Source organism: Gossypium hirsutum, chromosome A11, assembly GCF_007990345.1.
Source record: "Gossypium hirsutum isolate 1008001.06 chromosome A11, Gossypium_hirsutum_v2.1, whole genome shotgun sequence".
NCBI lineage: Eukaryota > Viridiplantae > Streptophyta > Magnoliopsida > Malvales > Malvaceae > Gossypium > Gossypium hirsutum.
Genome location: NC_053434.1, coordinates 24,373,693 through 24,398,207, shown reverse-complemented (window position 1 = coordinate 24,398,207; position 24,515 = coordinate 24,373,693). Strand labels below are relative to the sequence as shown.

General features: G+C 33.8%; 2 protein-coding genes and 1 pseudogene across 7 annotated transcripts; 2 read left to right on the top strand and 1 right to left on the bottom strand.

Annotated features, from left to right (window-relative positions):
* The first annotated feature begins 8,405 nt into the window (after positions 1–8,405).
* Positions 8,406–10,500, top strand: LOC107895830 (protein POLLENLESS 3-LIKE 2). The gene is made up of 4 exons (XM_016821050.2): positions 8,406–8,784; positions 8,860–9,072; positions 9,156–9,311; positions 9,389–10,500. Exons 1-4 carry the CDS (start codon positions 8,617–8,619, stop codon positions 10,286–10,288), a joined length of 1,437 nt encoding a protein of 478 aa, XP_016676539.2. The 5' UTR covers positions 8,406–8,616; the 3' UTR covers positions 10,289–10,500.
* Positions 10,501–11,196: 696 nt separating this feature from the next.
* Positions 11,197–13,335, bottom strand: LOC107895837 (L10-interacting MYB domain-containing protein). 6 transcript variants are annotated; one of them, XM_016821072.2, is made up of 3 exons: positions 12,885–13,335; positions 12,194–12,565; positions 11,197–12,103 (listed from the first exon to the last, which is right to left on the bottom strand). In XM_016821072.2, the coding sequence occupies exons 2-3, from the start codon at positions 12,554–12,556 to the stop codon at positions 11,591–11,593; spliced, it is 876 nt and encodes a 291-aa protein (XP_016676561.1). In that variant the 5' UTR covers positions 12,557–12,565; positions 12,885–13,335; the 3' UTR covers positions 11,197–11,590. The 6 variants fall into 6 exon arrangements, with proteins under 6 accessions (XP_016676561.1, XP_016676555.1, XP_016676564.1 ...); XM_016821066.2 differs by having other exon boundaries at positions 12,194–12,579; positions 12,881–13,260; XM_016821075.2 differs by having other exon boundaries at positions 12,881–13,260.
* A 7,164-nt stretch (positions 13,336–20,499) lies between these two features.
* On the top strand, positions 20,500–21,871 carry LOC107958376 (probable methyltransferase TCM_000168; annotated as a pseudogene).
* The last annotated feature ends 2,644 nt before the right edge of the window (positions 21,872–24,515 follow it).

The following is a 24,515-nucleotide window of genomic DNA, read 5'->3' as shown; positions in this document are numbered from 1 at the left end:
AATGTTTTGTTGGTGTTTTGGCATGCATAAGTTTTGAAAGTTATCTTGGTTTGGTACCATTTGATACCTTGTCAAATTGTGTCATTTTAGTTACCTTACTATGCATGTTTGTATGGATTTTTATGGTATGTTTAGAATGGTATGATAATGGTCAAATTCGTGGCATGTTTTGGGTAGTATTGAACTAGGATATGATGCTTGAAATGTTGTAATACTGACATGTTTAGGTAGGTGTCGTTTGTATGCATTTGAGGTGCATTTGAATGGAATATTGGTTAGTTGAATTAGGATCTTGAAATGGTATTTTGAAGTGTGTTTTGGTGATGTTTAGGTATTTTAAAGTGTGTTTAAATGGGTTGAAAGGTCATGCATGAAATGGTTTTGGAAATGGCTTGATTTTAGGTAGATTTGGGTCTACACGGCTTGAAACACGGGCGTGTGACTTAGTGTGTCATCTGATGATTTCTTTAAGGTGAAAGTCAGTGAGTTACACGGCCTGACATATGGACGTATGGGGCAACTCAGAGAGTTACACGGCTTGGCACACAAGCGTATGACATGGTCGACTGACCCTACTCAAAGAGTTACATGGGTGAGGACATGGGCTGGGACACGGCTATGTGTCCTTAGTTTGAAAGTTACACGGCCGATTTTTCAAATTTTGCATCTTTTTTCCTAAACTTTCCAAATTTTTTTAAATTGGTCTCGAATTGTTTCTAAGTTATTTTTAAGGTCTCGAGGGCTCGATTTAGGGGCAATATACATGTGTATGAATGATTTATGGTGTGACTAAATTATTGAATGATATTATGTTCAAATGTTTTCGATTATATAGTAATACTCTGCAACACTAATCCAGCGACGGAGACGGGTTAGGGGTGTTATAGCATACATACCACACGATTCTCGATTGTCATACGGGCTGGATACGTGTCCTTGTGAGCACTACTGATTTGGTCATATAACTTTCACATGGTTTCATTTTGTTACACGACCGTGTGATTTTGTTAAATTTTTGCATTTCGGTCCACATGGCTACAGTGAGATACACGGCCTGGATACACAACCGTGCAACTCCTTTTCACACGGTCACAACTTATTACATGGTCGTGTGACCACTGTTTGCAGAATTTTTATACTTTTTGTTAAGTTTTCAATTAAGTCATTATTTGTTCTCGGGTTGTTTAAGAGCTTTCATAAGCTTGATTGAGACTCAGGATATTTTGTAAATCATATTATGCATAGATTGTGAATTGTTTTTAGTGATTAATTAAATGTTTAAAGTTGGAAATGTATGCGATTTGCTCCGTTAACTATTTTAGCATCCTATAGCTTGGGTCTGGCAATCGGACCGAGTAAGGGGTGTTATAGAAGCAGATGAGTCCCAGAAGATAGAGATATAGATGTGGCTGACTGGACTGATAGTACATCGAACTGGACCCAAGAAGAATAGATCCTGAATCTATTTATGGATTTTTTTCACTTGTGACGTTCATAGTTTGACATACCTAAATCTTAAGTGGATGACAGACTATGTATGCGTGACTCGTACATTTTGATGTAAGTAAAAGCCTGATTTTGAATAAATAAGGAACCGAAAGTTGATGCGTTCAGTGTACGACTTCTGTAATATGTAGTGTCATCTACAATAGTGGAATTCATAGCCTAAGACATGGATAAATGACATCTTCTTACTAACATTACATGGTTGATGAAAAGTAAACGTGATCATGGGTCATTCGTTTTTGTGATGAATGACTTGATTACTATTTGATAGTAATTGATTTTCATGAAGGAATATGTAATGGTTACTATGAGATAAAATAAGATCATATTGGGAGAATGAATATTATCCCAAAGGAGATTTAGGATATCCTATGATGGTAACACACTCATGACAAGGTCATTGGACGAGCACTAATCAAATTGCTTTCATTATGTTATGTTGTTGGGGAGAGCTCAGTCATGATACTATAGTGGAATGACAAAATGAGTTTATAATTAATAGGTGAAAATCTGAAACTTAATTAAAAATCATTTGAGTCTCAATTGCATATGTCCAATCGATCCCTTTGCTAGTTCGTTAAAACCAAAAATGAATTGCATGTTGAATCAAAATGAACAGAATGAATAGAAATGGAGAAATGGAAAACATTTAGAAATGGTTATGATTTTCTCCGAAATGGAGAAATAAAATCATGCGAAAATGAATGTGGTTTTCTCGAAATGGAAATGAGAAATGAGAAATGATTCATTTGCAAATGAATATGGATGACTTAGAAATGATCAGAAGAATGAGTTTATTTATTTGAGTTATTTTAAATCTCAAAAATGAAAATAAACCATCCGATCTTAGTGAACAATTTGAATGGTGAAATATTAAATATATTTTCTTGAAAATTTTACCAAGGGTAAGATTTTCATAATTTTACCAAAGGTAAAATTGGGATGACAAAATTATTTAATTGAATATAAATATTGGATTTTTTTTGGCGGGGGGGGGGGAGGGGAATAGAAAAACAAAATCGGGTTGGATCAAATTACAAAGTATTGGGTCGAAAAGTTCAGGAAGTACTCATAATTGGACCCGATGTCAGAGAAGCCTAAAATCCCCTAATGGAATATGAAGGTGCGGCAACCCTAGTAGAAATACTAGAGGATGCTGTCCACCCTGCTGTCCACCCTACTCCTACTTTAAGTGGAAAGTTGTTTTTCTAGTTGAAATAGACTCCCACAATTCAACTAGGGTTCTATTTTATCTTCCTATAAATAGATGACATCAGTAGAGCTATTTTCACAACTTTAAGATATTGTTACTCTGTCGAAAAATAAAGAGAATTTATTCTCAACTATTAAATATATTTTTCCAGAATAACAATTCTACTGATTTCTATTTGAGAAGAGGAATTTTCTTTCCACATAAAAGAGAATAATTTCTAATTCTGTGTTTTGATTCAATTGGTTCGAGCCCACATTTGAAGCAGTTCATGGTGCAAGAATAGCGGAGAATATCATTTGGTTGAAAGTCGAGAACAACAAGGACTTATCTATCAGAAACACAAGTATGATTCCGATCTAGGGTTTATTGCTATAGATATTACAAACCGGGTCGATTTTAAAAATTTTAGTTTTCTGGTGTGTTAGAAAACTGTTTTCAAATTGGATTTATTCCAACAATTTATAGATAACCTCTTTGTTCAAGAACTTGCAAATCACTGACCGTGTCACATTGGCGTATGATGTTCCTTCAACCTACTAAGTGAAATAGTCAATCACTACAAAGATGAATTAATGCCTATTAAAAACTTTTGGCGAGATAGAACCAATGACATACATGCCCCACATTGAGAATAATCATAGTGGAGCCAAGACATGAAGATTGGTCGGAGGAGCACTAATGTTGCCTACATAAATATATAACATAATCCCCCCTTCTTGACCCCAAAAAAGGGTTTCTGGCTTCGCCCTTGTTTTCAATGTTATTTTGTTTTTGTAACAACACAAGGTTAAAATATGTCATCAGTCATTGTACTTTTCACAAATTTAGAATTTAATCCTTATACTTTTATTTCAAGAATTTAGTCCTATCTACTTTTAGTTTTTAAAATTCAGGGCAAATTGTTAATAGCATTAAATTTTTTTCATTAAATTTCTTGGTTTGACATTTTGAAATAAAAATAAAATTCACTTGGTAGCCATTTAACTAAAAAAATGTCCCTAAAAGAATAACGTTGTAATGAATATGAATTTACCAAAATAAATTTAATAATGTTAACAATTGGACCTAAATTTTAAAATTTAAAAAGTAGAGAGATTGAATTCATAGAGATAAAAGAACATGGACTAAATTCTAAATTTACAAAGAGTACAATGATTTATGGCATATTTTAAACTACATAACTACCAAGTGAATTGTTTTTGTCAAATTCTACTATTAGACCTTGTACTTTAGGCAAGTTGTGGATTTAATACTTTAATTTGGTTATTTACATTCCCTATACTTTTAGGATTTTAAAATTTTATTCCTAACCAAATGGTAACTATTAAATTTATTAATTTTTTTTTTCAAAATTTGATGCTTCAAGCATATTATCGCATTTGTAATGTCATGTTAGCTTGTAATCATCTCACATTACTCACAAAAAACTAGTTAATAGATTAATGATTGTCGTTTACATTAAAGTTCTAATAATTCATTTTTCAGTGGTGTCAAAAACGATATTTTCAAAACCCCATTTTTAGATGATCAAGTCTGTAAATATTATTAATTAATATTTTTGAGTCTATTATATTGTTATATTAATTTTTGATCCAATAATTTTATTGAACAGCTAGTAATTAAGGTACAATGACTAAATCATAAAAATTAATCGCTATAAATTTTTTATTAATTAAATCTGCTAAATAGTATAATAGTAAGAGTCAAAGCAACAATTTAGCCACTTTTCATTACTGGTGGACGGTTAGTGGCTTTATTTAAACAATTTTCATGAGTTAATTTATGTCTTTAAAGATTAAAATAATAAAACATATGTTATAATTTAAGTTAAAAAGAAAAACAAAAGAAAAAGAAGCCACCATCTTTATTTTGCTTCTTCTTCAACCGTCCATGGAAGAAAAGAATTAGGGTTTTGCCGTTCAAGCTTCCATTTTCGATTGGTAAATCGAGTCTATTTCTTGTAGTTTTTATATTTTTGAAATCTTGGGAGGTTGATATAGCTAATCCGAGGATTAGATCGCAAAACTATTAAACCTTTGAAATGTTTTCATTGATTATTTTTAAAGCTTTTGCTGTTATATGGTTTGATTGTAAGCTTAAATGTGATTAGAGGTGTGCATGGGCCGGGCCGGGTTTGAGTCGGGTCTAATTAAAAATTTAAGTCCGGGCCTGGCCCGGCCTAAAAAATGGGCCTAAAATTTTGCCCAAGCCCTACCCGAATAAAAATGTTAAAATTCGGGCCCGACCCGGCCCGCCTATATTAATTTTTATATTATTTTTTATATAATTTTAAAATATATATAAACTATCAAAAATACTAAAAACATCAAAATAAATATTTCTCAACATATTGAAAATAAATTTTAAAAAATATGTATACTTAAATAACACTAAAATAGATGCAACTTAACAAGCAAATGCTTCTAAAATAATAACAAAATTAACAAATGTGTTTAAAATAATAATAAAAATTAACAATAAAATAAATTTTATACAATATTTAAACAATAACAACAAAATAGTAGCAATATAATAGTAAAATAGTAGCAAAATAGGGAGAAAACAATAAGAAAATAATATTTAAAAAATAGATTTTTTGTCATGTAGTGAATTCGGGCGGGTCGGGCCGGGCTCGGGCCAAAAATGCCTTACCCGAGGCCCGGCCCATTTTTTAAACTGACCTAATTTTTTTGTCCAAGCTCATTTTTCAGGCCTATATTTTTGTCCAAACCCTCCCAATTTTCAGGCGGGCCTTCAGACCGGGCCGTGTGGCCCGGCCCATGCACACCTCTAGATGTGATATAATACTAATTTGTAAAGTGTAATTCTCTAGTTATGAGTATAGAGACTAAGATTTAATTATTTAAATTTGATATGAAATTTTTGTAATTATTGATTCTAGAGGGTTATAGAAGGATGAAATTGAAAATGGATTGAAAAACGGATCTTTAATGTGAAAGTTATGGTAGTTCTGATTTTAGGAAATAAATTGAATAAAATGTGAAACTTTAGGAAAATTGTGCAAAGTGAAATTTAAAATGTCATATGTATAGAATAAGGTATTATAAGGTAATTGAAACTGATAAATTGAAATGAATTACTATATAAATCAATATTTGAATCAACCAGTAGATAATCGAGAAAAAGAGAAAATTACTATTAGCCCCTGACATTTTGTTTACCATGATTTTTGCCAGGTAAGTTCATATAGCATCATTACATTTGATTATTATAGATAATTGAATTATAAAGTTTACATGTGAATATATAATTTGAGTTGTATATATATTAGTACAAAAGGGTAATATTCAGACTGATTTGTAAAGAAAGCTGCCCCTGATTGCACTCCGATGCCATTAATTGCACTTTAGTGCCCTTATTTGTTTTACCAGTGCTCCTCAGGATAAATGAATAGTAATAGAGAAATGATTTCAATATGGAATAATATGTACATGTCTATGGTTGAATTTGTAATAACCTTGGTATACTTTTAAGGTATTAAGTTACTCTAGAGTTACATGTAAATGAATTGTATAAGAAGTGAACATGTAATCTTATCTCGTAGAATTGTATTGTCATGATTAGGTTTAGATTGACAAGTTATTTAGATATTATTTATAAATTTGTAAATAAGGTAAGTTAACATTCTATGCTTATGAACTTGTTAAGAATTTTAAATACTTACTATGTTGTTGTTTTCTTGTCATGTAGTTATCTTTTGTAGAATGTGAAAATTGGACCAACTCGGAACTCACACTATTCAATCTTCGATTCAATAGTCTTTTGTTCATTCTAGACTTAGTTATGAAATCCTCCTCCTCGAAATGTCAAAAGAAAGTATGTGACATCCCGACATTAGATGGTTCGAGATTTTGACATGACTCACTATCTTGACAACACCACGACGTGGGAATGGTTCATCATGATGTGGAGTTTAAACTTTTAAAATTTTGCAATTTGGTCCTAAGTCATGCCCGGGTCACTAATAGAGCTTTCGTAAGCTTGATTTGGTCTCGATTTCTATTTGAAAGTTATCATATGATTACAATTGAGATAGGAGCGAATGTTGCATGCTTTAATTTTAAAGTTTTTAGTTTCGATTACTTTGGTAACATTTCGTAACTTTGGTCCAACGATTGAAATGGGTAAAGGGTGTTACAAAATTAAAAATTTGAAATTAAAAAAAATAGCAACTAAGGAGAACATGGACTAAATCTCTAACTTTATGCATAATACAAGACTAATAGTAGAATTTAACTGTTGCCATCTGGTCAAGACTAAATTTTCAAAAATTGAAAAGTACAAGGACTAAAATTAACCAACTTGAAAAGTATGTAGACTAAAATTGATCAAAGAAAAGTACAAGTACTAAATCAATAACTTACAAAAAGTACAATGTCTAATAGAAAATTTTAATTTTAAAATGTCACACCAATATTTTTTTAAAAAAATAACGATGATAACAACTAGATCTGAATTTTTAAATTTGAAAAATAGAATGACTAAATTCTTGAAATCAAAATAGAAATACTAAATTTTAAATATACAAAGTGTATATGGCTTACAATACATTTTAACTTTCAAATTTTTACTCTATGTAAATCCATTGGAAAATAAAAAATACGCATGTCGAATGAAATGGTTGTTGCTATCTGCTCCACTAACGAATCATTGGTTTAACTGAATAACTAAATAAAATAGATAGACCTTTCTCTTCGTCTCAGGTCGATGGATCTTCTCAACTGGAGGATCCCCTATATGGATAATATATGGATAATACACACTCTAGTTGACCGAGCCTAATTCTATTCTAATTGTTTTGTTCCGAAGCAAAGATATCCACGGGGCGGTTCGCCCTATTCAGATATTCACGACCGAGAAATACTGGATTCTCTTTCGGATAGGTCCTGAAGGGAGAAGGAAAGCTGGAATGCCACCAGGCGCCTAACTTTACTCTATCATGATTTAGAAGGTAAATAAATATAAGGGTTAATGTGCTATCCCCCCCCCCCCAAGTTGCACCCAATTATCACTTTGGTATCCAAATAATATTTTGTATCAACTTGGTATTTGAAATTTTCAATCCCTTAACACATTAAAAAAAAAGTGATTTTAAAGCTTTTCATAGTTGTTCTTATTTTAAAAAAAGTTTTTTCAAATTTTTTTTTGACAATTTTTGTATTTTCGCTAATGTGTTTTTTAAAAAGAAATATATATTTTTAAATTTCTAAAAAAGTTATATAACTTCCCATATATTTTTCATTTGTTAAGTTTTTTTTATTTCTTTAAATTTTTTTATTTTCTCTTTATTGTGTTTAATGTGTTTTTAAAAATAAAAATAAATATTTTTAAAATTTCTGGGATTTTATATAATTCTGTGTATTATTGTGATTTTTTTAAAAAAAATAGAATTCTTCTGAACTTTCTGCTATTTTTTCCGTATTTCTTTTTTAAAAAAATATTTTAAGAAAATAAAGTTTTTTAATGTCATTAACTGCTGGGGAAAACTGATAACGAAATGAAAATTTCAAGCAGTAAACTGATAAAAAAAAGTTGTTTAAGTGTCAAAGTGATAATTGGGTGCAATTTTAGGGTAATTAGTACATTAACCATAAATATAATAATATGAAATATTTCTTATGTGGCTAAATAAATTATTAAAGAAATCCTGTTCAGTCCATGCTTTAGCCAACGGCTAGTACCCAAAACGGTAACCACAACGGTCGAAAATTTCAAAAAAAAATTTTATCCCAAAACCTCTCTCTAAATCGGTTCTATTCTTTTCCTGGCACTCGCTTCGCTTCTCTCAGAAACTCCCCTCTTATCTTTCATCATCTTCGATATCAAATTTCATAAATACTAAAAGGAAATCAGAAAAAGAAAGTGGGTTTTCGAAGATGTTGCAAGATGTGTGGAACGCTCCTCCTGGATTCAGGCCTTCTAAATCGGCCCCCACTTCTCCGGCAAAGCCCCTCGGGGTTCTGAGAACTCGCTCCGAGTCCTTCCATGCCATCCACAAAGTCCCAGTCGGTGACACTCCTTATGTTAGAGCCAAGAACGTTCAAGTAAGTTTCTGGGTGTCTTCCAGTTGATTGTACAAGAGTTGAAATCTTCTTTATTAATTTTACTTTTGTTTTCAGTTGGTAGAAAAAGATCCGGAGAGGGCGATTCCTTTGTTTTGGGCAGCCATAAATGCAGGGGATAGAGTTGATAGTGCTTTGAAAGACATGGCCATTGTAATGAAGCAGCAAAATAGAGCAGAGGAAGCCATTGAAGCTATCAAGTCTCTCCGTAGTAGATGCTCAGATCAAGCGCAGGAGTCTCTTGATAACATTCTATTGGATCTCTACAAGGTCTTGTTACACCAATGTAAACATTAAATATTATATAAACTTGTATTGGTCTTTAACAGATGATGGTTATTATAATTCTACAGAGATGTGGAAGGTTGGATGACCAAATAGCATTGTTGAAGCACAAATTGTATTTGATTCAACAAGGACTGGCTTTCAATGGAAAGCGCACCAAGACAGCCCGATCTCAAGGAAAGAAATTTCAGGTCTCTGTCGAGCAAGAAGCCACACGGTTGCTGGTAAGCCTTCAATCTTTTCATCTTTGCTGGTAAACCTTAAAACGGATACATGAATTTAAGAAACTTTCCGTTTTCAGGGAAACTTGGGCTGGGCATTGATGCAGCAAAACAACTATATCGAAGCAGAAGATGCTTATCGGCGGGCACTTTCGATTGCTGCCGATAATAACAAGATGTGTAACCGGGGTATTTGTTTGATGAAGCAAGGTAGAATTGGGGAGGCTAAAGAAACCTTGCGAAGAGTGAAACCAGCAGTGGCTGATGGACCAAGAGGGGTAGATTCCCATCTTAAGGCCTATGAGAGGGCACAGCAGATGCTCCAGGATCTTGAGTCGGAGATGATGAATAAAGGAGGAGGGGATCGGGTCGAACAAAGCCGGCTCTTTGACGCCTTCCTTGGTTCTTCATCAATTTGGCAACCTCAGCCTTGCAAGGACCCCATCAGCTTGCCAAAATCAAATGCAGTTATACCCCAAGATGATTTTGCTGATGAGAACATCAATTCGAATGTAATGGTAAGCCAAGTGGTGATCCCTCAACCAAAACCAGTTGCTCTTCCTTTCGGAAATTCTCTAAATATCGATGCACCGCCCTTCTACTCGTCAAAGTTGGTGAAGGAGGTGAAAGCTCCAGTTGTGAATCAATTGCATGAGACCCTTAAAAGAACACGGTCAGGAAACTCAGCTAACTCTATGAGAGTGAATGAAATGGGTGGAGACTGCACAAAGCTTTTATCTGCAGAACCGGAAAAACCGGAGATTAAGACTAGAAGAAGGCTCTCTCTTTCAACTGAAGAGAAAGGAGACAAATTGGTTGATTTATTACCAGATAGCCAAGACTTTGAAGAGGCTATCATTGCAGCAGCAGTTCTAGGCCCAGCAAATGAAGCAGTGACTCAAAGGATGTTTCCAAAGAAAACTGATAAGAGGCTTAAGGTCTTCCAAGATATTACTCTTTCTTTGAGTCCTAGAGCCTGAAGTTGATTAACTAATTTAGTTTCGTAAGTAACTTAATATTCTAAGGGTGGAGATGAACTTGTTCTCCTTACCTACTTGACTCCTATACCTGAAAAGGAAGGGTAGCAGTTCTTAAGGTTGTAGCCTTAAGTATTATTTACATTTTATTTATGTATGCCTCTCAAATAAGGCGCATCCACACCCATCAAGATAATAAAAAACACTTTCGTTTAGATTTTGCATTGCATTTGCCCAAATCTTTTGATAAAGAGATATTCAGATTACTTGTTCTCCTTACCTACTTGACTCCTATTCCTGAAAAAGAAAGGGTAGCAGTTCTTAAGGTTGTAGCCTTAAGTATTATTTACATTTTATTTATGTATGCCTCTCAAATAAGGCGCATCCACACCCATCAAGATAATAAAAAACACTTTCGTTTAGATTTTGCATTGCATTTGCCCAAATCTTTTGATAAAGAGATATTCAGATTACTTTATCAGTTTTTCATTGCATTCTACTAATTGACAGAAGAAGTATTTCTATTTGATTTAAATAACATTCATAAAACAAAGGATAACGCAGGTAATGCTGTTTCAGTGGCAACATAAAGAACGTTACAACACAATTGATATCGTTTTTTCTGCGCAACTTTCTTTACCATAACTGAGGTTTGGAGATATAACTATGTAGTTTAAAGGTATAATTTTGCTTGTTATGCAGATTGATGTGTAATATGGAGAAGCTTGTATGAGATCCAGCAGGTTCACACGCATGGATCAGCAACTAAAAGTAGATCCCTTCTAATGAGCCAACATCTGAGATTCACAGGCAATGGCAATGGAAATTTGTTAAGACACAGTCCGAAAACACATAATGGCCCTTTCTCCATGCCTGAATAAAGGATCCAGTTTCAGAAAAGCAAACAACGGTGATCAAATCTATGCCTCAATTTTCATTAACCAAGCACATTCAAATACATTTTCTGCTAAAAGTTCTGGGTGTCAGTGCCAAAGCTTAAAAGAGCTTGATGATTGAAAAAGTCATATATTTGAGTTTCTAACAGGTTGCCAATATAAGAATGGGTTTGTCTAATCTAATAAACAATAAGATGTTGCCTTCTATCACTCTAGTGCATTGGATGAAGCAACGCACTTGCAGTGCAACCAAGTCAAGCGCTTATCTCCTTTGAGAGACAAAAACATTTCTCTAGCATTTGGATTGTTGAATAGCTCCAGAGCAGCAAAGTAGACTCGCTCTTCTAAAATGTTGCCTTCTATCACTCTAGTGCATTGGATGGAGCAACGCACTTGCAGTGCAACCAAGTCAAGCGCTTATCTCCTTTGAGAGACAAGAATACAAGAATATTTCTCTAGCATTAGGATTGTTGAATAACTCCAGAGCAGCAAAGTAGACTCGCTCTTCAAGGCCTTCAATCTCATCCAATTCTTTTATACAACGAAGTATACTATATCTGGCATTACGTTGTGTTACAGCGGCTGTTCTCAGCTTCGAAGTTGCTGCCATCTCCAATATTGCAGCAGCAATAGCATCATCAATTCCCCTGCGTCCCCTTTTGTGACTACTAATCAAAACAGAAGCAGAAGGTTGAACTGCATCTGGATCATCTGCTACATCCTCTACTTCCTCAGACGAGGACGAGGACTCTTCTTGAATTCTGCTCAATGGTTCCAAAGAAGGAAGTGAGGAAGGAACTTGTCCACCAAGTTCAGCAGAGTAGTCATGCTTCCAATTGGTCATTGGCTCTGAGAAAATAGTACAAAGCTGTTTGTAAATTGAGCAGCCGCTGGCTTTTATGGTTTCAGCATCTGGATGACCCTGTCAATGAAGAACATGTATGACCTGGGGTTCAAGGGATTGAAGGAGATTTCATTCACACAAAACAAGCATTGATAGAGTATATCCTACCTTGGTAAAATCAAACCAGGCTTCATCTGTACCTATTATAACCCCAGTAGATTCATTCCAACTGAACTCGCTTCGATCAAGAAGTGATTTAACGAGAACATACTGCCTCCTCAAAACCCCATATCGGTTCTTTAATTGCTCCTTGTCCCATTTCAAACTAGTTTTCTCATAGAACTCATCACACATGGACTTCCAAGCTCTCTTGTTGAAAGAATTGTTGTGCCTGTTCCCTCCGTGAACCTGTTCAACCAACAGGTCAGCAAGTGTCTTAGTGAGGAACGTCGTCCATCGAACTCTCGGATGCTGTTCCTGCTGTTGAGATGGTTGCTGTTGTCTCCTTGAGCGAGTAACCCGGCTTGCCATCTACAAAATCTACAACCAAAACCCTACAATCAACCATACACAAAACATTCTCTAAAATTAAAGCAATTAAGAAACTATAAAACAGAATTTCTAGTGACCTCATAGTAAAACAAGAAATGCTGGTAGCCAAAAGCGAGTCAAAGTCACAAAATGCTTTAAAATCAAGAAAATTCAAACCAAAAAAAAAACGCAGGGAGAGATGTATTAAATTGGCATGGAAAAGCGATGCTAGAATCTTAAAACTAAAACCCTAACGCTGAAAATGTGAAAGAAATTTGACGTGGAATCTATCATAGTCATAGAATAGAGAGTACTGTAGGGGACCTACTAACGACCGAGGAAATTCCGAGTAGAAATGATGAAATATGAGAGAGATTATGGAGGAACCCTTCTTCTTGAAATGGTTATCAAGTAAAGTAATCGTCCATGCTTCTGGGACTAATTTTTCTTTACCCTGCCCTTTTGTATGTGTGACTGTGGGGGTTTTACGACCCAGTCCAAAATAGCCCTGGGTACTTGTAGTACTGCTCCTTATTGGGATGTACACTTCGTTTTTGTTTGACCATTGCATCCTCGTACTGGTAGAAGCACTGTCAGTCAAGCAACACTGTTCATTTTGGCCTCCATTTTCATCTTGTCTTGAATTCTTGGCGATCATATAGAAATAGAAGGCTACATTTGAAACCCAAACATATATACCCAAAGTACTTGGCCAAAAGAAATCAAAAGTTTGTCCAACCGCCACAATATGTTACCGAAAACCGCATTCTTCTTGTCACATTTATTACAGATGTTGCCACCAATTATTTATAGGATAGTAAATCTCATCCTAAGTAGATCTAGTCACATCTCATCGTATTTTCACGGGGCTTCATTACTCCACTATGGAGTAGAACAACTATTCAATGGAGCGAAGAGGGAAATTTGTAACACGAATGCATGTGGATGAAAAAATAAAGTGATAAAAGAATAATGTTTTTATGATAATTAAATTCTAAGATACTTAAGTATATTATTCAATTTTATCTAATCTAGGTTAATAAAATAAAATTTAATTACTACTAAAATTAAACTAAGCAAGTTCTTCAATTAGTTTTAGAGACTTAGAACTCTTATTTCATCTAATCGAATTAATCAATTATCTCTCATCCAATTCTTCAATCTACGTAATTACTAATCAATGATTCAATTGCATTAACAATACCCTTCTAGTACCTATCTTACTTAATCCCCTTCCCCACAAGTTGGGTGAAGTCACTAAAAACAAATCTATTAGGTTAATAATGGCATCATGTATATTCCTATCGTAGCCACAAATTAATTCGTTTTTCATCACTACTAAAGTTAATCCTAATCTATTAATTCTAGATCTCAACTCTAACTTTCTCTTCCAAGACAAGTCAAGGTAATCAAATTAATACAATTTGGTGAATAGACAAATAGATTAAATAAGCACAAGACTAAATAAATAATTAACAAGGATTAAAACAACTGAAAAGAAAATAAATTGATTAACTAAGAAATAAGATTCATCATTGTTCTAGAAAAAAAAGAGTTTAGTTTATATTGAATTAAAAAAACAACACTAAAGTAAAAAACATCATCATTAAAAGAAGACAAGTCTTTTCTCCCTAGTTCAATAATAAAACCATCTTCAAAACCTCATTCTAAACCTTTCATGTTTCTCTTAATGGCTCTCGAAATTATGGTGTGAACCACCTTCAACCACCAAGCCTAAATCTTGTATCAACAATTGGTTCCATTTGTTGGAAGAAAACAAAAACTATGTCTCTACCCAATAAAGCTCCATGCTTTCAAAACCCCTAATTTTATTTTATTTTTTAAAAAACATTCAACTACAACATCATTAAGCTGCCTCCTCAACACCAATCGACCAACGTGAACTACCAAGTCAGGCCCCAACAAAATCATTATAAACAATGTGATTATGACCACAATCACCTATGTTATTCATATCATCCTTACCACATACAACTAAAATTGTAACACCCCTCATCCAGCCCGGTCGTTGGAGCCGAGTTGTGGGATGCTACTAATATTACCGATAAAATTCACATTTAAATCTCAACATTTATTCATTTAATCAACAATTCTAATCATAATTGCATGCACATCACAACATACAAGCAAAATCAAAACTCAATCGAGCTTAGGAAAGCACTAAAGTTGACTCGAGCATGAATAAGGATCAAACTATAAAATTTTCAAAGTTTTTAGAAAGGTACCGATACTGAAGGAAAAAGTACTGATACTTTTATGATAGGTATCGATACTATAAAAATTTATTGATACCATTTTGGCATTCTACTAATTTCAAATTTTGAAAACGAGTTAATTTTACCGATACCAAATTGACATTCTGTCGATTTAAAATATTATTTATTTGGTAAAGTGCCCATACTTCAGTTTACGGTATCAATTCTTTTTGCCAGAAAGTTAAAAATCTCAAGTTTTGGTACCATTTTCATGCTCAAACTAAAACCAATTCAAAAATAGACTTAAGCACACATATAACCTACACAAAACACTATTCAAACATACACCAACATTCCATATTAAAGACATTGATTTTTAACAACCAATATGCCACAAATTTGGCACCTTCACATACAAACATACCCATAGTATATGGCTCAAATGGTCCTTAAAATGCAACTTCCATAAACTATACACAACTTCAATACATTCTCAATCATCTTTTGTTCGATCATGCAATTTTCCATTACTCTCACAATGCATACCATTCACATTCATCCATTACTTTACCATTCCATCACCAACCTTAGCATTCGTGTACTTCAACCATAAACTAGCACATAGCTGACATGCATATTTATGTACACAACATGTAACCATTCAAAATTAAGCATCATTTATGATTCAAACTTATAAGCATTCAAAGTAAACACATATGTAAAACATCTCCTATACACATGCCACATAACCGGGGTCCAAAATGATAAAAAAGACTACTGAATCAAAATCTTAATAGTGTGATCTCCAAAGTGATTCGATCACCTTGTTCCACAAAAGATAACTTCAAGCAGAGAAAACACAACAAAGTAAGAATTACGTATGCTTATTAAGTTCATAGGAGCTAAAACAGTAAACACACCTCAATTCAAAACTAACATAATGAATTAGCTAACTATATGACTTTCCTATCATCACATTTCACATCAATAAGGTGAGTTCATCAATTACAATTTTACAACATTTTAATACGTACAATACATTCCCATTCAGTGTCATTCTATCAGAATTGCGAAACATATATGTCATTTCATCATTCCAAACATATTGTCACACCTGATTTTCGTTAAAGTCCCTAATTTAGGAAAGGTGGAGAGTTAATTGAATAAAATAGCAAGTTGGCAGGCTCTAATGGAAAACCTAGAAAATTTTGTGGCTGATTGGTAATTAGTCGAAATCTAATTCTGGTTCAATTAAGTTGGACCGATTGGTTCCTTAGTGTGAGACGGAATGAGTAGTGATGGACGGTTATTTTGGGCTATGGAGATCGTGCAAATTAGAGGTATATATATGCGTGCGAGGAAGGATTTTTTTGCAAAAAGACTTTTACTTAATTATGTTTATAATCTTCTTCTTATCAGCATTGTCTTCTTCGGTTGCTCCGAAATGAGAAAGTTAAGGGAAGCTCTACATGGGGCAGTAAATGTGAGACTCAAGTTTGGAAAGTAAAGAATCCAGTAAGTGACTGCCTCTTGACGTACTATTGTCTAGAGTGTGAATATTACAACCAAATATTGTTAGGCGGTTTCCGCAAGTATACGGGTCAAGTTGTAATATAGTTTATACAATGAAGTATGAAAGTAATCTGAGAATCGTATCCATGGGAGGCGAAACTTAACTAATTCTAACTTCGATGTTAATAGATCTAATTAGTAATTTAACTAAATTTCTAAGGCGATGAAAAATCATACTTTATAAAAATAATTAAGATGCACAAAAATGAAGACAAAAAATTAATTTGTAGACTTAATCAATTTTAAGGATGGAAGATTAACTCACTTCGATGGTCATAACTAACTCCTATTTCGAGTTCTATCCAATTAACTAGTCATTAACCTAGCAGGATCTCTTGATCTTCGACTGAACTAATTAGTCAATAAGAACTACTTATCTCTCAACCTCACAGTCTAGACCGGATTGGGGTAAAGTGTTCACGGATTTTGGGTTCATTCCCACCTAGATGACTTCCTAGGGTTGTCAGGCCTAGGGTTTTAGGTTCTTCCTATCCCAACCAACTAATCCGCAAAGAAACCCTACGTAGAAATTAATTACTCCTACATCCACTTACTAATCTTCCATAAGAGGATTAGTTCTTTATGGATCTCATAAACACATAAACTTGATTGAAAAGATAAACATGAGTAAGAAATCAAGAATAAGGTTTAAGAAGAATTCTGATTTGTATTGATAATCGCAAAAGCAGAAATCCACAAAAAGTTGATAAATCCAAAAACTGAATTCTCCAAAGAACGAGAATAAAACTAGAACAAAATTACAAATAAAAATAACCTAAGTATAAAATAACCTAAAGAAAACTGAAAACTAAAACTAAATAAAGTTGCAAACTAAAACTTGAATAAAAGGTGATTATGAAGTGTTCAGAGATGTCTGTTTATAGATTTAGGGTTGGTCATCATCCATTGACCTAATTCGACTGACATTTTTACGTTAAAGTTTATTGTGCAGACCAAAACACCCTTGACTCATTAATTCTCCTCGTCAATGTGGTGTCACAACAACCTCTGGTCTATGTCGTCACACTGATGGCAGTTTACAGGTTTAGGCTTGATTTCAGGGTGGTGTTGCGACACCCTCTGAATGTGTCGCGACATTGAAGGCAATTTTCTTTATTGGGTGCTTTGTTCACTATGTTGCGACATTGACACTTCGTGTTGCAACATCGCAACTAGTTTCATGTTTTTATGCCTCCAAATGATATCCTGCACACTTATCGGATATGTTAGCCTTCCTTTAGGGCTCTTTTGTCCCCTAAGGTCATATAAATAGTTTGAATCACATTTTTTTTATTTACAAACTAAAAATAAAAACTAAGTAAAAATATAACGAAATTGTTTTTACATAAGCTCCTTAAGTACGAAAAATGGTTTAATCTACTACAACGAATTACAACAAATCAGTAAGCTGGTAAGCTCCTAAGTCTCTTTGTACTCGTAAATTAAAGGAAAAGAGAAGTAAAGATTTCTGAAAAGCTTTTGTATAATAATGGATTCGATGTTTTAAGGTTTGGATACCTTTGGTTTAACCAGTATATCTAGTTGTCATGCTTTGCTTCCAAGACAAAGGAGGCTCTGTCATTTGAAAAGCTAAGCTAGTGAGGACGAAGGATTTAAGGTGGGTTTATGTACTCCACTCAAGTGTTTGTTGTGTTATCGTGGTGGAATGTTCTACTTGTATTTCTGCTATTAGTTCTATTTGAATTCCATGGTTGTGTGTGATCGCGGTAAATGAGTATTGCAAGTATGTTCTCTAGATACCAAATTTGATTGTGTAATGACGTATTGATAAATGGCGTACTATATGTTTTAATGATAAGTGTAACGTTATGCATGAAATGCATGTTTATAATATGTGGAGTGCAGAGGGAGTTACTTTGGCGGGGTAGACGAATATACGAAAATTGGCATAATGGAGAAATGGGCGGAGTGTTAATGGATTCAAGAGAGTTAGATGGAACCGTAGCGATAGTTATTAACTAGTCCTTCGAGGCGACACCATGACGACAATTATCGACTGGTCCTTCAAGACAACACCTTGTAAATAGTTAGTAATTATGTATGAAAGTGGTGTTGAGGTTTTGGTAAATGGTTGTTAGCATGTTAAAATTATGGCAAGTGATCAATTGAAGACTTAAAGGTAATCATGAATGCTATATATGCTAGTTGGACAATGTATGGGATTAACTTGTGGAAAAACATGGTTTACAACGCAACGGAGGTTCCTTAACGTCACAACGAGCCAAGATAATATGTTGTGTCACGACGAAGAGTTCCCGTAGTCGCAACGTCAACCCGATATTTTGTAAATTTTTCAATTTGATCCTAATCTGACTTCGAATTTTCAAAATAGCTTTCGTAAGCTCAATTGAAACCCAAAAATGATTTTATATCATATTATACACATTTGATACTTGTATTTAAACATTTTAATGTTCTCAAATTGATTATAAATGATTGTAGTGGCTCCGACAACAAATGTAGCATCTTGTAGCTTGAATCTGGTGATCGGGTTGGGTATATGTATATACTAAAAAATATTGATTGAAATATTTAAAATTTATATTGAACACATTTCGGTTTACGAAACTCTTTATTGTGAATGTAATATTTATAATATTTTAATATTTTCTAATATTATTGTATTTTTCATACTATGTATCTTTTCATGCGTGTGTAACTCAGAATAGTTGATTTCTTACATTTGATTTTTTGGAAAGGGTAAACTACACCACTAGTCACTCAACTATTGCTCTTTTTTCTTTTTTGGTCACCCAATTATCTTTTTTTTTTCACCCAATTATTGCCCTTTTTCCTTGTTGGTCATCTAACTATCATTTTTTTTTTTAATTTGGTCGCCCAACTAATCGAGATTATTTTTTGGGTCCATTTCCGTTAAGTCTCGTTAAATCTCTAACGAGAAGGTGATGTGATAGTAAAAAATCGGTATAATAACAAATTTAACCCTCAAATTTTACGTAGTATATCAATTTAGTCATAATTTTAAAAAATTAACCATCAAAAGTTACAAATAGTCTCAATTCGATTCTCAAATTTTACCTTCCTCTTCCGCTTGCCCCACCATCACTTCCAATATTGCCTCCACCACCACCTCCTCCTCCTCCACCTTTCTCCAAAAAAAAAAGCTTCCTTTTTCTTTCTATTTCAACGTAATTTATTGTATATATCGCACTTAACTTCTCCATCTCATTCTTCATCTCTTTGCGTAACAATGCTGCCAGAGGCACTCGCTCATGACCATGACATCTGCCTCCTCCAGATGCCATATCCTACCACCCACCCACCCACCCCTAAGGTTAATTAATTGCCCTCAAACTCAACAGCTCATTGTTTCCCACTTAATCACAATCTCAAAACTACAAGCACTTTTTTCCTATTCACTTAATTATTAAATATGAAATTCACTACCCTTTAATATGCACTTGTAGTGGTCAACTCAAACTGTTAGTGTTAGAAACAAAGACCTTTAATTTTCCAAATACTAGATTAAGTTTAGAAAGAAGATAACGGACAAGGAAATGAAAGAAGGTGATGTTACCGGCAAAGAATGTTTAGTTTAGCGTTTCATACAAATTGAGGTTTTTTTTTTTTTTGAGAAGGGTGGACGAAGGCAACGATAATAATAGTGGTGGGTGATAAAAAAAGGAAAGTGGCGATAGTTGAATAACCTATGTTATAATTTACCAATAAGATAGAAAACAAAGGATAGATCGAAAGAATTTGGAGAAACAAAGAAAGAACATGACGTGACATGATAATCGATCAAACGATCAGTTTGGTAAGCTGATAATGCCGATCCTATTTGTTTCAAAATTCAAGAAATTAATACCAAAAGATGGCAGGCAAAATGGGGCAATCTGCTTCAACTTAATTAATAATCCAAGTTACCGAAAAATAATCATAACAAGAACAAAGTCCTTACAAGTTTGATAGCCGAAATAGTAAAATAAGTATTCATTCCAGTTGAACTTGCTGACAGGACGATCATGTTGGTTTCTTCTTCAATAATTATATTTCCTATTTTATAACCAGACCCGTTATGAAAAAGGCTAAGGCTAAAAGAAAGCTTCCCAAGGCAAAATAGATAGACAGAAAGCTGCAGAAGGAAATTAAGCTAGCTTTTAAATCAAGAAAATGGAGCCAGTTCTTAGCAGGAAAGGAGGGACTGGAGAGGAAAGCTATGCCAATAACTCAAAATTACAGGTCAATTTCTTTGAATATTTTAAGGATAGCTGTTATCTGTTATTTAAATCACATATATGTACTTTAGAAGAATATCAATACACTAATGGCTAAAGGAAGCTGACTTGATTGGTTCTTGTAGTCGACTTGTCTATCCCTGTCAATGCCGGTGTTAAAGCAAGCAATGTTGAGTTTCTGCTGCACCGACTTACTGGAAACCATCACCATCGCGGACCTCGGATGTGCGTCGGGACCGAACACTTTCATTGCAGTTTCCGAGATCATAAGCATCATGTATAAAAAGTGCTGTGAACTCGGTCGATCACCACCAGAATTTCAAGTTTTTTTAATGACCTTCCCGGAAATGATTTCAACACTATTTTCCAGTCTTTGACAGCTTTTCAGGAGAAATTACAGCAAGAGAATGGACCAAAGTTCGGGCCGTTTTTCACACCGGGGGTCCCTGGCTCATTTTACGGGAGGCTTTTCCCATCCAAAACCTTGCATTTCGTGCACTCATTTTCTTCCCTTCATTGGCTTTCTCAGGTAGGTCTTCTTCTTCCTCCTTTAGAAAAATGCATCGAGGAAGCTTCCTAACAACGCTTTTTCTCATAGGTGCCCCCGGAATTGGTCGACAAAGCAAATCCAGTAATAAACAAAGGGAAGATTTTCATCTCAAGGACAAGTCCAGCAGCCGTGATAGATTCCTACGTGACTCAATTCCGAAAGGATTTCACTTTATTTCTGAAGTTACGCTCAGAAGAAATAGCTCCCAAAGGGCGCATGGTTTTGACATTAAGGGGCAGAACAACACCAGATCCCACCTCAGACCAAAGCTGTTTACTTTGGGACTACCTAGGTCAAGCATTTCAGGATTTGGTTGCAAAGGTATAAGCTTTAAGTTTTAACTTCTTTTGCAACAATCAGCATAATATGTAACCATGTCTAACAAAGAAGCAGTGCATTTTAAATGCACGGGGTGGTTGAAGAGGAAATGTTAGATGGCTACTACACCCCTTATTACGAACCTTGCCCGGAAGAGATTCAAGCCGAGGTAGAGAAAGAGGGGTCGTTCGCTGTTGATCGTTTCGAGGTGGTAGCATTACCATGGGATTATGTCAATGGAGGGATCAACTATGACAGAGCATTGACAGCTAAAGAAATGGCGAAGGCTATGAGAGCAGTCAATGAGTCTATGATTGGGAGTCACTTTGGAGCAGATATCATGGACCGTTTGTTTCATAGGTTTATGGAAATCATGGCTGCAAATACCATGGAAGTGGAGCATGTTAGATTGGTTGTTTCTTTAATCAGAAATGCTTGATTAATATGATATTGAAGTTCTCATGAATTGGTTCTTGTACTCTGATTTCTGGAGAATATATGATGTGGATCTTCAACTTCCATTTCATTGAACCAGTCTTATTACAGGGAGTATTAAGTAAGTTAAATATGCAGCTTTTGCTGTGGTGAAGCCATGGTCAACAGTGATGATGTCTTTGATTTCTGTGTTCTAGTTATAGACCCAAAAATTAGTCAACTGGTAGATTTTCATCGTAAAGAAAGACCAGGGAAATTGCTTTATGAAAATCATGATCAATTAAGTCTACCCTAAAATTCAGCAATTCATTTGATAGATTTGAATAGTAAAATTGTTCCATTAGGGGACAAGACGATTCATGAAAAATAATACTAGTATAGTTTTTAGTGTTGAAATAGTCTGCTTCAGTTAAACGAGCAAAGCAATGATGCCTTTGGCTGATTTATTCATTTAAATATTTATAATTGATTTTAATTATAATTTATTTTAATTTTAATTGTTTTATACATATAAATTAATTATATTGTTGATATATAAATGTTAACTAAAAATAAATAAATAAACAAACAAGTGATGAGATATTGGTAGATTTGCCTTGGCAAACAGAAGCTTAATTACAAAATGAGATACTAGTCACTAATTAATATAGGATTAATATTTGGTATGCTAATATTTTTTTTATAAATAATTTTAAAAAATTCTCAAAGTTTTTTTTAATATTTATTTTTTTAATATTTTATAACTTTTCTATAAAATACTTGATCTGTTTTATATCATTCGATCTTGCTTGTGGACTCCACTAACATTCTATTAAGGTATTAAGATGTATTAATCTTTTAAAGAGTTCCTTTTAAACCCTAACAAAATATTTTTCAATATTATGATTGAGAATGTCTTCAATTGAATTTTTTTATCTAATTATTCCTTTTTAAATATAGTTTTAATGATATTTACACCAAGCAATGTGAATATACATGCATATCCATGTTCAAAATGTCAAAAAATATTCATCTCTAGTAAATACACGATTCGAGTTTTATCATATGCAATTGTCATGTGCGAATCCTTAATCTCATCATGTATAGTTGTTATTATTAAATTTTATCCGATTATATTTTATTTTAATTTTTCATATATTTGTATTTTATATTAATTTGATTTTATTTTATAGTTACTCGCACTCGTATAGCACTACAATGTATAAATTTATTCACTACCAATGATGATAAGTTATTAAAAATAAATTATTTATATTAAAAACTTTCAATGATTTAAATTTTTAATTATATATGTATTATAAAAGAAAGTAAAGAAACATATATGGAAACTTTGAGTTCTAAGTTTGTTCTAAGTTAGTTCTTTTAGCTTCAAAATACTTTTTTTTTAGTTATATTTAAAATGAATCTCATTTTTAAATTTAAGTTTTAGATTTTCTTTTTGCCATTAGTAATATTTAAGTTTTAAATAATAAATAGATTTAAGCATCATTAAGAACATTTTAAAAGTTTTTGTGTGTTAGAAAAATCTACTCTCTGTAGCACGTCTTGTATGCTCTTTGTAGCACGTTCTTGTTTCTTTGTAGCACGTTCTTGTTTCTTTTTCGTCATTTGACCTTTGATTATTTTTACTTTTGTCTAAAGTTTTTCAAGGTGTTTTCCTGAGAAGGTCGGTATTGGGTATTTACTATGAGTGAGTATCTACTATGGAGAAAGAAATGGTAGGGCTGAATATTGAACATGGGGAAGAAGAAGAAACATTGCTACTATCGATTGATCCAGGGTTACAAAAATCAGCATATGAATATTGTTTGGTAGGATGTTTTCTAACAACAAGTGTTGTCCATTTTCTAGCGATGAATAATACAATAGCAAATATGTGGCATCCTTTAGGTGGTGTTTGGATCTCGGATCTGGGGGAGAGGAGATTTTTATTCAAGCTTCTCCATGAGATGGATGTTGAATGGGTGGTCGATGGGACTCCTTGGATGTTTAATAATCATTTATTGATTATTCATTGATTGGAGAACGATGAGGACCCAATGCAAGTCCCTCTAGTTTTCTCGACTTTTTGGGTTCAAGTTCACGACTTACCTCTGGATTTCTTCTCGGAGACTATGGTTAAGCAATTGCGGAATTTTATTAGACACTTTTTGGGTTACGATTCAAAGTAGTTAAAACAAGTGTTGAAGAATTATCTTAGGATCCGAGTAAAGTTAGATGTCAGAAAACCTTTGAAGAGAAGGAAGAAGATTGTGCTTACATTATCAAAATTCACTTATGTGAAATTTTGGTATGAAAAACTCACATTTTTTACTTCTTATGTAGATGCTTGGATCATAATGATAAGATTTTTCTAGTTAGATTTAATTGGGGAGGAGCTATTATGGATTTTGGATGGAATTTTTCTCTAAAAGCGCAGACGAGGAGAACCACAATAATGAATAGTGTTTGGCTTCGTAAGGAAGGGGATTGTAACACCCCTTACCCGTGTCCGATGCCGGGACAAGGTACGAGGCATTACCGAACTTAAACATACACATACATGCAAAAATTGAGCCATAAATTTCTTTTTAATTCAAAACTTTTCATACACATGCATAATGTCCCATACGCAGGCCTACGATGCCCTAAACATGCATTGAAAGTAG

What these genes read in the sequence shown, in the direction of transcription:
- LOC107895830 (XM_016821050.2), top strand. Translation starts at nt 8,617, where the DNA reads ATGTTGCAAGATGTGTGGAACGCTCCTCCTGGATTCAGGCCTTCTAAA. An exon ending in TTCTATTGGATCTCTACAAG is followed by an intron (nt 9,073 to 9,155) that starts GTCTTGTTACAC and finishes ATAATTCTACAG; the next exon opens with AGATGTGGAAGGTTGGATGA. An exon ending in AAGAAGCCACACGGTTGCTG is followed by an intron (nt 9,312 to 9,388) that starts GTAAGCCTTCAA and finishes TTCCGTTTTCAG; the next exon opens with GGAAACTTGGGCTGGGCATT.
- LOC107895837 (XM_016821072.2), bottom strand. Translation starts at nt 12,556, where the DNA reads ATGGCAAGCCGGGTTACTCGCTCAAGGAGACAACAGCAACCATCTCAA. An exon ending in CCTGGTTTGATTTTACCAAG is followed by an intron (nt 12,104 to 12,193) that starts GTAGGATATACT and finishes CTTCATTGACAG; the next exon opens with GGTCATCCAGATGCTGAAAC.